This window comes from Asterias rubens, chromosome 2 (genome assembly GCF_902459465.1).
Source record: "Asterias rubens chromosome 2, eAstRub1.3, whole genome shotgun sequence".
NCBI classification, from domain to species: domain Eukaryota; kingdom Metazoa; phylum Echinodermata; class Asteroidea; order Forcipulatida; family Asteriidae; genus Asterias; species Asterias rubens.
In genome coordinates, this window is record NC_047063.1 from 20,841,832 (window position 1) to 20,856,996 (window position 15,165).

The window sequence follows — 15,165 nt, forward strand, 5'->3', positions numbered from 1 at the left end:
GAACTCCATGATAACGGAACTAGCCGGAAACGTATTTTGAGCACAGAGGGAAGTCGTCACCTCCATTGTTGTTTCTGAAATAACCGGGTAGCAAAAAGCCTGATAATCCACAAATCGGCAATACAGTAAAAACAAAATAGTAATAGTAATATTAATATGGAAGTCGTATAAAGCGCACTTATCTACCAAACAAGGTACTCATCAAGGCGCTGAGTATATACAATTTTTCAGAAAGATTATTGCAATATGATGAATTTTGAGACCCAATTATGTAGTACCTTATAAGGGTTTACAAGGTGCTTCGGCGCATTTAGCAGACACAGCCAGGAACACCGGGGCGAACCACTCCTCTTTTTGATAAGTGCACTGGGTTCTTTTACATGCGTTACACAACACATGGGACCAACAGCTTTACGTCCCATCCGAAGGACGAAGCAATGGTTAAGTGTCTTGCTTAAGGCGTAAGTGTCACGGTTGGGGATTCGAACCCACACTCTGCTGATCAGAAACACCAGAGTTTAAGTTCGGTGCTCTTAACCGCATGTTGGCCACGACACTTCCAAAATAAATAATTTAATAAGGTTCACCCTGTTAGTTTACATTGACATACCTTTTCGGACGGTCAAAATGCAGCGTATTGACAAGTTGCGAACAACTTGTTTTCGTTAGATTTGGCAGGTGAAAGTAAAAGTAGTACCCGTGGTGGTTGGAGCGCTTGGCACCATTTCGAAAGCACTTATAGGAAACATGAGAGAATAGATTTGTTGCATAAAGGCGGCGCTTTTGGGAACAGAGCAAGAATTCTGAGAAAAAAAATCCTTGAGATCTAAGGCTACGGGACGTAGCCCGACTCGAGGAGTTACTGGCACAAAGGAAAATGTTATAGCTTTATTTTGCATGCTGGGTTGAGATGAAATAATAATTGAATACAATAATATAGAATCTCTTTGCGACGCTGGTTTCCAGTATGAGTGATTAAACAACCAGTTCAAACATAATAGTCTGCAATAATAATTAATCCTAAAATAATAAAAAAAATACTTGGATCAAAGACAATAACAAACAAATATTACTTACTCTGCAATGGTGCCTCTCTGCGACAGGTTGATCTGAAACTAGAGCATGCTCTTTTCTGTAAAGCAGACAGGTTTTCTCCATCAACTGCAGAGATCATTGTAGAACACATTTCTCCGTTCAGGGGCAGGACGTAGAAAACCACGGCCAAAGTATGTGCAAGTTTAAGGAAAAGCATTTTACGCGTTCTTCACCGTCGAATTCATGCTTGGTAGAAGTCGCTTAAACCAAAGAGGAATGTGTAATACCAGCTCTATACATGAGACGTGCCAGCAGTTTCTTGTTTTGATGTGTTTAGGAAGCTAGGCGAGTTGCCTTGTGTAAATGACAGTGGTGCCCATAGCATAGCTCCATGCCCATAGCAAGCCTAATTACACTTCCACTATATAGGATTTGAGGCATTGCATGGTGAGGCATCAATGTATATTTGGTTTGCGGTAACACCATTTGTTTATCTACTTGCCAGGTAGAGTTGTTCTTAGGGAACTGTCTTGCTTTATTCTACTGCCGTGGAGTAGATACTCGGAGGTTCGGGAGACTTCTCAGTTCTGAAAAGAACTGTCCCACACTTACACTATATTACACCAGTGACACTGGTTTACACTTCGAGAAAATTAATGCGCATGCGCGATTACGCCCCGTATGAAATTTATTGTCAACATTTCATTACAAGCAAATACTAACGGCTGTCGGCTGTCTACAATGTGATTAAACCTAAATTTATTTATTTTCTGCGAAGTGCTTTGTTACGGAATGGGAAAAGAAACCATGGAAACGTTTCCTGCCATGCCATAAAAGAAGCGGCGGTTTCAATTAGCCACGTAGTGGCCTCTACTCTATTTTTCTTGGCGACACCGTCAAAGTTGGGTTTGACAACTTCAATTAATTTTCGAAAAATTCTTTATAGAATGACAATGGATTCATTAGAAACGTCATCAGCCAAAGCAGAGAATGGTGGTTTGATTGAGCCACGTCTTCTAAATTTCTCGATGACAGCGCAAAGGTCTGACTTGACAATTTGCCCCCAAAATTGACATTATACAAACAAAAACAGTTAATAATGAGACATGGTGGGTGCGCCAATTCGCGGCTGATTTCATTCGAGGTGCCAAAATGCTTTATTGGAAGACAAAGGAAAGCATGGAAACGTTTCTGGCAATGCCAGGTATGGAGAGTTTGGGTTTTGTTGAGCTATTTTTGTTATTTTCCTTTCAATTGCCGGAAGAATTTAGCATAACAGGCTTGCCTTGAATATCATGCATTAAAAGCAGTGGGCACTATTGGTAATCACTCAAAATAGTTATTAGCATAAAACCTTTACTGTGTATCGAGTAATGGAGAGCTGTTGTTATTATAACTTGTAAGAAACGGCTCCCTCTGAAGAAACCTAGTTTCCAGAAAGTAATTTTCCACGAATGTGATTTTTAGACTGGTTTGTTGTCTTTGATATATGGTAAACATGGGCTGAATATGTATGGTTCGAAAGGGGGCGCTATCGGAAGTAGTTTGTACACAGTTCTAGTACGGTATTGGGGAGGGGGTACACAGCATCTCCACTGTAGTAGGGGCAGAATCCCCTGCCCCACCGGGCAAAATTTCATCAAGCAGTTAAGCAGAAAATACTGCTAAAGGAATTTCTTTGCCAAACTAGTTATTTGCAACAATGTCAATTTTATGGAATTCTGGCTGTATGGTAACAATTTTCTGTTAAACAAGAGTTTGCTTGTTTCGTGTTAGCAAGTTTGAATGCTTACATGCTTTAGGAAACTGGGTCTAGGTTAAGTTGTCACTATAATCATATTGATTTGTACTTTGACATAAGACTTTTAACTTGTAGCACGATTGATCGCAATAAAGATCAGTCTTTAGCTCTTTGTGAAATCGGCCCCTGGGACCGATTTCACAAACCAATAAAGTTCATCGCAAGACACGTGTTCAGTATCACCATGATTTGTATTCTGACATCACACTTTGTCTAGCAACTACCATTGATTTGCAGTTAAAGGCAGTGGACACTATTGGTAATTACTCAAAATAATTATTCGCATAAAATATTACTTGTTAAAGAGTAATGGAGCTGTCGATAGTATCAAACATTGTGAAAAACGGCTCCCTCTGAAGAAACGATAGTTTTCGAGAAAGAAGTATTTTTCCATGAATTTGATTTCGAGACCTCAGATTTAGAACTTGAGGTCTCGAAATCCCGCATCTGCTGAGTGCACACAACTTCGTGTTACAAGTTAGGGTGCTTTTTTTCCATTATTATCTTGCAACTTCGACGACTAATTGAGCTCAAATTTCCACAGGTTTGTTATTTTATGCATATGTTGCGATATACCAAGCGAGAAGACTGGTCTTTGATAGATCCCAATAGTGTCCAGTGTCTTTAAGATCAATCTTATATCATCTTTTCGAAGAAGTAATCACCTGTTTACTACCAACTCTGTATGAGTAAGGGAATCAATGTGTGGTGAAGAGGTTTTCAACTAGTGGTTTACTCCCAAAGAGGCCTGGTTCTTGATAATTTTACCGAGACGAAGTCGAGGTAAATTAAATGCAAAAATTATAATTGTTTAATGATTTCTTTCAACACAACACCCCTCCAGCTATATAATGGTAAAGCACTCCGCCGCCCTCGGGCATGCCTCGGCCGGGTAAATAACTCCTTACAAGGGATGTGCGAGTCGCGCGTATCGCGTGATGTGGCATAACTGTTTCAGCCGTTGCTCTCGACCAATAGGAATGAAGAAACTGCCTTATAAGAACAGGTGCAAGGTCGCGTGTCACGCCAATGAATTAACACTTTTTACCGGTCATAAACAAAGGCTTATACACACCCCCGTGACGCGCTCTCCTCCAATAGGAATAGCTAAACTGTATGAGGTACTTATGAATGTTTATTTAAAGAGGTTTAGGAAAGCCCCTGAAACGGATCCCGGCTGCACCAATAGTCTGGTTCCTTTCCCATTTTCCAGGAAAATCATTATCTGTTAATGCTAATGCACACGGTGAACACGATAACAACGCTGATGGTACAAGTCGTGTCTGGTCGAGACAGTACCAGTAAATACATGACTAAGGTGTTGCTCAATAATGCTTTCGACAAACACATGCGGAGACACGTGCTGCGTGATAAAAGCAATAACAAAATTGATAACAAGGCTTAACAACCGTTTGAAACACTGATTGTAAAAGTGAGATTTATTATTTGGGTTTTAATTTTCTTTAATGGCTTCTGACTTAAACCTCTAACAAAGATATTGACAATAATACCGGGCACATAGGGTTAGATAGCTTAGTTGATAGAGCGCCAACTCAATAATCTTGAGTTCGCAGGTTCAAATCCCGCTTTTGTCAACGCAGCTTTAATTTTCTTTCTCATTTATTCTCATTCTGTTTAGTTTATTTTGTCTATAATTATGCGTAGGGATCTGACAAACTGTTTGCACATAGCTTTGTTCTTGCTAAGCAACTGCCGTCGATTTCACAAAGAGTCAGAGTTAGGACTCGTCTTATCTCGAGTTAGGACGAGTAACTCGTCCTAACTTAATCTTAAGGTCTGCATGCTACAGTGCAGGTTTGAGACTCGTCCTTAGTCATAAGATTAATTCTAAGTTAGGAAGAGTTTTGTGAAATCGACGGCAGATGGTGTACATGTTGTAGCCTGAAAATATGACGTTACACTTCATCTCGATACTCCATGTTGTAGTCTTGATTGACGACGCTTGTTTTTGTATTAGTCACCGGTGAGGGCGCAACATCGACTTGCCTCGGGAAATACTGTGCTTACAAATCTGGACCAAAGCACGTTTTGTTCAAGGTGTTTCTTTGTTACAGTCCTTCGTTTTGGATTAACGGCAACAACAATGACCAAAATAAACGTCGTTGACCAAGACTAGCACGCTGCAGTTAAAGCTCCTCTTCAGTGTTTTCACGTGCCGAACTCATGTCTATGAATTCGCAAAAAAAAATCAACTGATAACTTTAATGCTTATCTAAAATTTTAATATGTTACGCAACGTGGTATATACTCTTTTTACGATTACACGAAGAACAATTTTAGCAACACCGCTGTATACCACCACACTGAAGTCAACCTCAGCATAAATGGGTAATACAGTTTGCATTCACTTAGAAACTCATCTTTTTGGAGCTCGTCGAGTTTGGTAATTAAATTTCGCACATAAAAAAAAACTTTCTTGTCTTCTTGGTGTGACAAAACAACGAGTAAACTTTATCAAAAATCTTGCCAGTCAGTTTGCTGAAGAGAAATGTGATAGGAGGAACATGGTACTTGGGAAACATGGTGTGTGATATCTAGGACATTAATGTGTTAGTTGTTGGTTAGCTCCTTTTATCTGAAAGTCCTGAAGGCGAAATGGATACGCAGCCAGAAACGTCAAACACCAACATGCCTGGAATTTGCAGTCCGTCAAAATGCACGGGAACAACGGAGAGCCCAGTTGTCCAACCAACAGTCATCGCCGTCAAAATTGACTCATCTACGGCCGAGCTATCTGACGAACGGACGGATAGCGGAGACCTCCAGACGGACTCCGGCTGGGCCTGGGTGATTTTGTTTGGAGCTTTTCTTGTTAACTTCACTGCGATCGGTTCTGTGGCGTCTTTAGGTGTGTTTCTTACAGTTTGGATGGAGTCTTTTGATGCGAGCGCTGCATCCGTGAGTCTAGTGGTTGCTCTTGGCTCACTAATGAGGGGACTTCTTAGTAAGTTTTCAATTCATCTTTATGTTTTCTACATTCGACGATGCTCCTAACATCAAACATAGGTTCTATATTTTGCATTATAGTAACGAGTGCTACCTCAAACTCAACAGATGATTCAAGAACACTATTGGTAATTGTCAAAGACCAGTCTTCTCACTTGGTGTATCTTAACATGAGCATAAAATAACAAACCTGTGAAAATGTGAGCTCAATTGGTCGTCGAAGTTGCGAGATAATATAGAAAGAAAAAAAACATTGTCACACGAAGTTGTGTGCTTTCAGAGGCTTGATTTCGAGACCTCAAATTCTAAACTTGAGGTCTCGAAAACAAATTCGCGGAAAATTACTTCTTTCTCGAAAACTACGTTACTTCAGAGGGAGCCGTGTCTCACAATGTTTTATACTATCAATCTCTCCCCATTACTCGTTACCAAAGTAAGGTTTTATCCTAATAATTATTTTGAGTAATTACCAACAGTGTCCACTGCCTTTAAGTAGTGACGCCGTGTCCGACTTGACGACTTGCGTCGTGGCTATATAGCTTCATCATGGTAAAGACAGATTCTTCAACGTTACATCCGTAGCCATCAGCCATAGCCTGACAGCCATTTGGCTAGGCCTATAACTCACTCAATTAAATTGTGCTCTCAGGGCAAAGATGGTTCTTTGATTTAGCCGAGTAGCGCATATTTTCCCAGGAAGCTGAGATGGTTTAAGGAATGATTTAAGGCCCAGTGACCAGGGGCAATAATGTCGGAAGCGCTTTAAGAAGCCCTCGAGTGTGAACATCCCTTTATAAAAACTGGTTATTATTTCTCCATACAAGCCTCGGTTTACTCTAACAGCATCATACTATTGCCCCTCTCTTGCTCGTAGTTCATTCCTAATTATTTATTTATTATTTGCTTTAAAGGAAGTGGACACTATAAGTAATTATTCTCGTAACACCTTTCTTGATTACGAGTAATGGGGAAAGGTTGATAGTATAAAACATTGTGAGAATCGGCTCCCTCTGAAGTAACGTAGTTTTCGAGAAAGAAGTAATTTTCCGCGAATTTGTTTTCGAGACCTCGATTTAGAATTTAAGGTCTCGAAATCAAGCATCTGAAAGCACACAACTTCATGTGACAATGTTTTTTGTCTTTCTATATTATCTCGCAACTTCGACGACCAATTGAGCTCAAATTTTCACAGGTTTGTTATTTTATGCTCATGTTAAGATACACCAAGTGAGAAGACTGGTCTTTGACAATTACCAATAGTGTTCTTGAATCATCTGTGGAGCTCCCTCTGAATTTTTCACGAATTTGATTTCGAGATCTCAGATTTAGAATTTGAGGTCTCGAAATCAAGCATTTGAAAGCACACAACTTCGTGTGACCATGGTGCAACAAGGGTGTTGTGTTCTTTTTTAATTAATATCTTGCAACTTCAATGACCGATTGAGCTCAAATTTTCACAGGTTTGTTAGATTGTGCATATGTTGAGATACACCAACTGCGAAGACTAGTCTTTGACAATTGTAAATAGTGTCCAGTATCTTTAACACAATATTGATGTTGTTTACTTATACGTTTATTTTATTTTGTATACACCTTTTTATGTAGGCATACTGATAGTCTCATTACTGTGTTGTTTTCCAAAGAGGGTATGGAAACGTCTTTTTGAATTGAATTGAAAAAAATCTCAAATTCATAAAATGTAATGTTATTTTATTGCAACAAATCGGTTTAATTTCCAAGGTCCCGTATCAGCAGCACTCAGTGTCAAGTTTCAGCCTCGGTGGATGATAATGATGGGCGGGGTCATTGCGGTAGGGGGAAACATTATGTCGTCACAAGCCACGTCTGTTGAAATGTTAATGGTCAGCAATGGTTTAGTTACCGGTGAGTTGGAATCACATTTTTTCGCCCGTTGCATGCAGTTACGTCACTAAAGACTTATAAAAAGTTCGAGTGTACACATGGTTAAAGGAACATGTTGCCTTGGATCGGTCGAGTTGGTCTTTGAAAAGCGTTTGTTACCGTTTGTTATAAAATGCATATGGTTAGAAAGATGTTGTAAAAGTAGAATACAATTATCCACACAAACATGCCTCGAAATTGCACGGTTTTCCTTTTACCTCGTCGACTAACACGGTCGGCCATTTATGGGAGTCAAGTTTTTGACTCCACTCCAATAAATGGCCGACCGTGTTAGTTCGCAAAGTAAAATGAAAACCACGCAATTTCGAAGCAAATTTATGTTGATAATATTCTACTTTTACAACATCATTCCAATCATATACATTTTATAACAAACGGTCCGATCCAAGTCAACGTGTTCCTTTAAATAAAGGTTGACTATTTTGACTCGAACCAAGGCTAGTCGACCATTTGTTAACTGCCAATATCGAAGTCTTATATACGCACGTATCAACCAAACAAGGTACTCAAGGCGCTGAGTATATACTAACTTACAGAAAGATAGTTTATTGCATTGATGAATTCTGAGACCAAACCCTACTGTGGCCGACCATTTGAAACCTGCCTCATGACTATGGTTTCTTCAACGGTCCCGATAGCACGTTCCACGCAAACGTGTAAAAAGCGCAGAGGGGTACCAGTGACACGAGCGCGTCACAGCGCATGTCGTTGCTGGTCAGTAGACTAATGACGTGTGCAACTCGAACTTGCTCTTTGGGTGCGTTCGTTTAGCTTCCCTGGGTCTACCCCGCGGTGCTCACTCGGGTGAGCCCTTGACAAGAGCTAAACAAACGACCACCTCGTCACCGCCCTCGTAGTGGCGTCATGCACCTTGGGCCAGCCCCCAAGTGACCCACTCCACAAGCAGGGCACTGAGGGCTGACCCGGGTGAGCCCCTGGAATGACGTCAAAGCTATTCGAACGCACCGCCGGGGTCGACCAGGGGAAGCTAAACGAACGCACACTTTAAGTGGTCCACTGGTCTGAGGGTGTTCAGTATGAACGGTCGAGGTTCCAATCCCTGCCGAGTCATGTATGGACCTTTCTATTGCAACCTCACAGTCCACGTTTGAGAAGCGTAACTGGCAGTTACGCTTCCCAGATTGTGTATTCCAATTGCAGGTTATTGTAAGGAGTTGTTCCTTTATTATTGGAGCAATTGTTATAGTATAAAGATATTCTCTCTCCGCTGAGGATGCGGGGTGGCGCCCTTTGAAGTTAAGAGAAACTTTATCCGTAGTTTTAAACCTTTTATTTAATCATTATAATGCAATGTTATTGACTCATGCTTATTTTCATTATATCCGCAAATATCCATAGATTCATATTCTGTTGTAGATTTTGGGAGTTTCATTGACTAAAAAGAGTAATTTTACAGTTAGAAAACTTGTGTGGGTCACAGATTTGGAGGTGACGCTTTAGGATATACATGTGCGTTGGTTAGCGCATGGAGGTAGAATTAGACTACCTCCATGGTTAGCGTTATAAGCTATGCTGTGTTGCGGTACATACACGCGCAGTCAGGTACATGTATAAGTTAATGTTAACGTTGCTATGTATGGACGGATGTATGTATGGCAATGGCTCTGTTGGACATTGGGGGAATGGGTGTTTATTTCTGTGTGCAAATGGTGTAAGTGAAGTTGGGCGCTCAACGATGTATGTTCGTGTCTCATATCCCCATTGCCCAGTACTGCTGTGCCATTAATATATCCCAGTTAACTGAGTCCAGTGTCTATTGAGATTTTAAGAGATGAATTGATATTGAGAGGTCCTAAGTATTGTCGTACTAAAGCAGGAGTTTAATTAATGTATCTTTGTGTATTTTATCATCCGCCTGCACAATCTTCATCAGATATCAATTGTGCAGGTTAGGTCACTCAACAATTCAATAAAGGGTCAACTACATTGGCGGAGAGAAAACAGAATCTGTGTGTTTTTAAAACTTCATTTCCAGTATTTAGCAGCCGCTTTGGACCCCCACACTACATTAGTCTTCGGACCCCAACACATGTCTTACATTATTATTCCTGCGTGGACATAAGCGCTCCGGATTGTCGGCAATATGGCAAAAACGCTACAAATTTTTGAAATGAGATTTTCATAGGTTAGTTTCCATACATATTATTATCTACAATTAAAGGATGTAAAACAAACGTAGGCTCTATACATTCCATTTATATGGACAAATAATTAATAAAAATAAGTACGGTATTGTGATGTATCTGTTTTTTTTCTGTTTCGTTTGTTTGCTTTTTCCACATGCAGCGCTAGGCTCCAGCATGGCGTTCGTGTCTACGTTTGCGATGCTGACAACATACTTCAAAAATAAATACACCTTCGCTGCTGGGGTTGCGTCTGCGGGTATCAGCGCTGGTCAACTGGCGTTCCCCCCTCTGTATACTTTCCTGATTGAGCATTACGGATGGCGGGGTGCGATGCTCATTGTAGCGGGGGTAACAGCGAATGTTCTAATAGCTGGGGCGCTTATGCGGCCAAAGACCGGTCAGAGCGGGAAAGCAAAACTTAGTGAAGATGTCGTGAACTCTGAGATAATTATTAATGAAAAATACTTTGGCGATTATGAGGAGGACAGTGAATATGGTTTGAACAGTAATTCAATCAGTGTGGGAGCCGATGCGAACTCAAATGATGTGTCCATCAGTTTGGACTATGGATATGACAATGAAGCTTATGATCACGATCATAGCGTTGAAACAACATCTGAAATGAACACCAATCTTGCCTGCTCGAGTCGCTCCAGCATGTCAGCCAAAAGCACCGAAGCCGAAATGATCAACACTGAAACATCAAAATGTCGGACACCCGAGTTTTGCGGCAAATTGAAATTCTTCATATTAGAGACATACGGATTGAGACGTCTGGTGCACAACAAGATGTATTACGTCTTAGGAATCATAACCTTATTTCAGGGATACGGCAATTTAACCGTTGTGTATGCAGCAGCTCGAGCCCAGCTTGTGGGAGTCGACCCTGAACTGGCTTCTCTACTACTCTCATTGATAGGCGCTGGGAGCATGTTTGCTAGACTAACACACGGTATGGTTATTGATAAGGGATATTTATCAGCCACCGTTGCCCACGCCCTTGCCCTCATTATCTTCTGTGTGTCTGTTTCTATTGTCCCGGCGTTCGTCACCTTCACTCCTCTGGCCATCGTAGCCGGTGTGACGGGCCTTGCTCTCGGTACAGTCGGCAACCTAACCACGGTGATCGCACGGTCTATCGTACAGCCAACAGACACCGTGGGAGCTGTAGGGGTTGTTTTCTTCATCTGGAGCCTCGGTGATGTTTGCGGATCATTCTTTACAGGTTAGCATTATCATCAAATATCGATTTGCATACATCACATTTATACTACTTTTGCACACAAAAATGTTCATCAAGCAAGGCAAGATATTCTTTAGACTGCTCAGAATAAGCCGCGCCAGTGTGGACTTTGGGACAAAGGTGGCAGCCCTTACCAGATAAATCCAATGTTGTTGGTTATGTGGGCGTTTATAATGGAAATTTACCTGGTAAGTCACCTAGCGTTCCCTCCAATTGCATACTAACCAATCACAGTTTGTGTACGCACTCTTATTCGATTTCGCAGTTAAGTTATTTGACTCAAGTCGCATTGGGTGGAGCCATTAGTCTGAATAAAAGTCCCTTCCCACAAAATGTGCTAAATATCTTTATATGTTTTGTTTTTGCACTAAGGTTTGGTGTTTGACATCACCGGGAGTTATGACTTTGCTTACATCATTGGTGGCGCTGTTCTCTTGACTGCATCAATCCTGACTGTCGTGTTGCATCTACTCCTCAGGACCGCACAGAAACGTACATCGGAGGCACTCTGTGTTGACGAAAAGGACCAGCCAATACAACCAGAGAGAACAATAATAGATTAACATTGGAGACTAGACTGCAGAGTTGCTAATGTAATGTGTCAAAAAAATTCATAAAACAATTAAACTGGTTCAATGAATATATCTTTCAGTTTGCAGATGCAACATCAATTGGACCAGCCACAGGATTGCATGAAGATGACCGGTCAATCATTCAATACTTAGAGTCACTTAAACAGCAGCTACAGGATAATCTCAATATTTTAACTATTACCCTTTTTTGGCCAAACAGACATCGTAGATACCGATTTATAACCATTTTACGCTAAAAATTTGCATTTGGTAATAAACAATTTAGTCAAAAATCCACCTCTCCGCGCGGCTTTTTCAGCCGAGAGTCAAAATCGGCTTATCTATTGTAATGATCCCTTGACGTCAGTGGCGATTTTCCCCTAATTGGGTTTGTACACAGTTCTCCAGCTTTGGCCAACTGAGGGGCTATTTTCCACATCAAATAGCGCCGATGACATCACGATTCCTTTGTCGCGCGGGTTTGTTTGACCTCACGTTTTTCAGAAATTTGGCTCGGAGTGTTTCGGGGAAAAAACATTTTTACCATGTTTTAACGTGAGGTAAGAGACTCGTTATATGTTTTTTCTGTTTTTTATGGAATGCATATATTACAAAAATGTAACAACTATCTGAGCATTCTGTAGCCGCTGTTTAAATTGAAGTTGGCTTATGCAACTTGGTTTCAATCACATCCTCAAAATACATTAACTCAACTGTAACTCTACCCCCTTACCCGAACCCTATTCCTACCAAAACCTCAAAACCATAGCAAAACATATACCCTTAACAAAACTCAAAACCAAACCTATCACTATACTCAAACTCTAACCAAAACAAAAGACCTTACTAAAATTCAAACCCTGAGCCGAAAAAATATCACCAAACTCTCACCCGAAACCAATAAATACACAACACACACCACACAGCTATCCAAAGTATATTTGGAAGTAAAAGGAACATATTTATTGAGGATGAAGTCTTTACATTTTATTTGCAGTAGTTTTATCAAAAGCCTCACAAAGGTTTAAGCCTAAAAGTGTACTTTTACTGTAATAAAGATGGATATTGAAGAATGGCACTGAAGTGATCTACATCCGAAACAAATTACATATATTTTGATAAATAAAACAATTAAAGGATGAAAAACGAGTTCTGGTGAATACATTTTGTTATGAATGCTCTTCGTCACACCAGCAGTCATCCACAATGGGTGCGTTCGTTTAACTTCCCTGGGTCTACCCCGCGGTGCTCACTCGGGTGAGCCCCTGACAATAGCTAAACGAACGGCCACTCACCGCTCTTGTAGTAGTGTAGTCGTTTCCCTGGGGCCAGCCCTCAAGTGACCCACTCCACAAGCAGGGCACTGGGGGCTGACCTGTGTGAGCCCGGCCCTGGAAAAGACTTCAAAAGCTATTCGAACGCACCAGGGCAGACCGTGGATGACCAAGGGAAGCTTAACGAACGCACCCAATGTGGCTGGCCGAGCGGGAAATGGCATAACTATATCCAGTCTGGATGTACTGCTTGGAGTCTAGTTTTTGTTTGTTTTTCTTAAGAGAAAATGTCAATTTCAACTACTGTCGAAACTGAGAAAGGTTCGCTCCGGGTTGAGGTAAGGAATTTGCAAGGATTGTTTGTCTTGAACAGCACGAACTCCTAAGTGTTCTTATGCATTGGGGAAAATGCTAAAACAAAAAATAATATTGTTTCTGAATTTGAAGCAATGCACCACCAACGGTGAGAGGGCGCTACTTTCAGTTTTCATTTCCAGCAAAGGGCCCTGGTACATAGCCCGAACATCTGACGTCACCCTTCGAGGCTTGTGGGGGCCCAATTTCATAGAGCTGCATAACGGTAAGCAATTTATTTTGCTTAATGTAGCAATATTGCCGGAAGTGCCCCAGAGAAAACAAATGTTGCACTCTCTTGTGCCACCTAAAATGTCTGCGCTGGATAAAACAAGGGCACTTTTAAAGGGTCTATGTACTTTTTGGAGAAAAAAAACCCACAATGTCCACAGAATTTCACTAAACTTACACACTTTGAAGATACTGTCCTATAGTAGAAAGCTTCCCTAAAAATATGACTAGCTGAGGTGCTGTAGTTTTTGAGAAATGAGTAAAGCAGTGTCATGAAAATTACTTTCGTCTCAGTAATCATGAGACAAAAATTATTTTAGCATGTAAAAACCACGTATATTCATGACGTTGTTTTACTCATTTCTCAAAAACTACAGCACCCCAGCAACTAATATTTTAAGGTACGCTTTCTATACTATCATTATCTTCAAACGGTGTAAGTTTTAATGTTAATCTGTGGACAGTGTGTTTTGTGTTACAAAAAGTACCCAAATCCTTTAAAAAGTTCTTAAAGCTGAATTTAAATTGATTGGGTTCAGACAGTGACACAGAGTCACCCGAGGAGTGATGCTGTTTGAAACGGCGTGGAAACACACAGCTCTTTTTAGATCAATCATTAATTTATCTCATAAATGTTTTTAAATTATGCATGGTCGCAATGTATCCGTAAGTTTACTAACTATTTTTTACAGTTTTTCTTTAAAACAAAATTGTTGAATCGTGAAGCAAACAGTTGAACAAATCAGTTTCTTGGTGACACGAACAAATCTCAGTTACACAAAATGGTTGTTTCATGGAGCACTGCATGACTACATAATACAAACAATCCTTCATTGATGCAAAGGGTTACGTTACATAGTTTATGTGATGCTAAAAGAATACGTTGACTTCGTTCGGCTTAAAAAATTAAAATTAATAATTAAATGAGAAATTATGCGAATTTTGTAGTAATCCGAAATAGTTGTCCGTGTGTACCAACTCACAAGTCAAAATAGTATACAAATATTGAGTGGATCAGAGTGGAATAGGAGGAATATTGCAAGGTAAGACTAGTGATACAAACAAACTAATTGCAACATTAAAACTTTTAAATGTAGCGTTTTCTGCCAGTTATTTTTAATAACAAAATTTCAAATTTAAAACTGAATCAATCTAAAGTTGTGTGAACCGAACATCATAAAAACATCATGTAATAAAACACTAAGAGTCATAAGAATTGAACAAGACACATTTATAATGATGTAGCCGGACAGACATAAAAAAGATGCTATCCAAGAAGCACGGTGTTTGAACGTGTTTTCTTCTCAGCATGAAGTTGTTCCATACCTCTTCTTATCGACGAGAGTTATAGTCGAGCTAAGCACATTTACGAGACAGTTTCGTGTTATGTCTATACATAATGTGAAAACAGTTTCTCATAAAAAAAACAGAGTTTCAAACAAATTTAAAACGACTTAATCAGCCCCGCCCCCCCCCCCATTCTTTATACATTATAATTGTAATTTAACCTTCAGCAACTGGACCGCTTAAAGCGATACATTTATTATTGTGTATTATATATATATATTATATTGTGCGGGATGAGAAACCTCACTGATGAGCTTGCGTTTTGGAGACA

General features: G+C 40.2%; 1 protein-coding gene across 1 annotated transcript; it reads left to right on the plus strand.

Annotated features, from left to right (window-relative positions):
- Positions 1-5,452: 5,452 nt before the first annotated feature.
- LOC117305455 (monocarboxylate transporter 9-like) lies at positions 5,453-11,693 on the plus strand. The gene is made up of 4 exons (XM_033790326.1): positions 5,453-5,801; positions 7,544-7,687; positions 10,034-11,098; positions 11,489-11,693. Exons 1-4 carry the CDS (start codon positions 5,453-5,455, stop codon positions 11,677-11,679), a joined length of 1,749 nt encoding a protein of 582 aa, XP_033646217.1. The 3' UTR covers positions 11,680-11,693.
- The last annotated feature ends 3,472 nt before the right edge of the window (positions 11,694-15,165 follow it).

Excerpts from the sequence above, each read along its gene's own strand:
- LOC117305455 (XM_033790326.1), top strand. The coding sequence starts at position 5,453 with ATGGATACGCAGCCAGAAACGTCAAACACCAACATGCCTGGAATTTGC. Across the intron at positions 5,802-7,543 it reads ACTAATGAGGGGACTTCTTA|GTCCCGTATCAGCAGCACTC; the intron begins GTAAGTTTTCAA and ends TTAATTTCCAAG. Across the intron at positions 11,099-11,488 it reads TTGCGGATCATTCTTTACAG|GTTTGGTGTTTGACATCACC; the intron begins GTTAGCATTATC and ends TTTTGCACTAAG.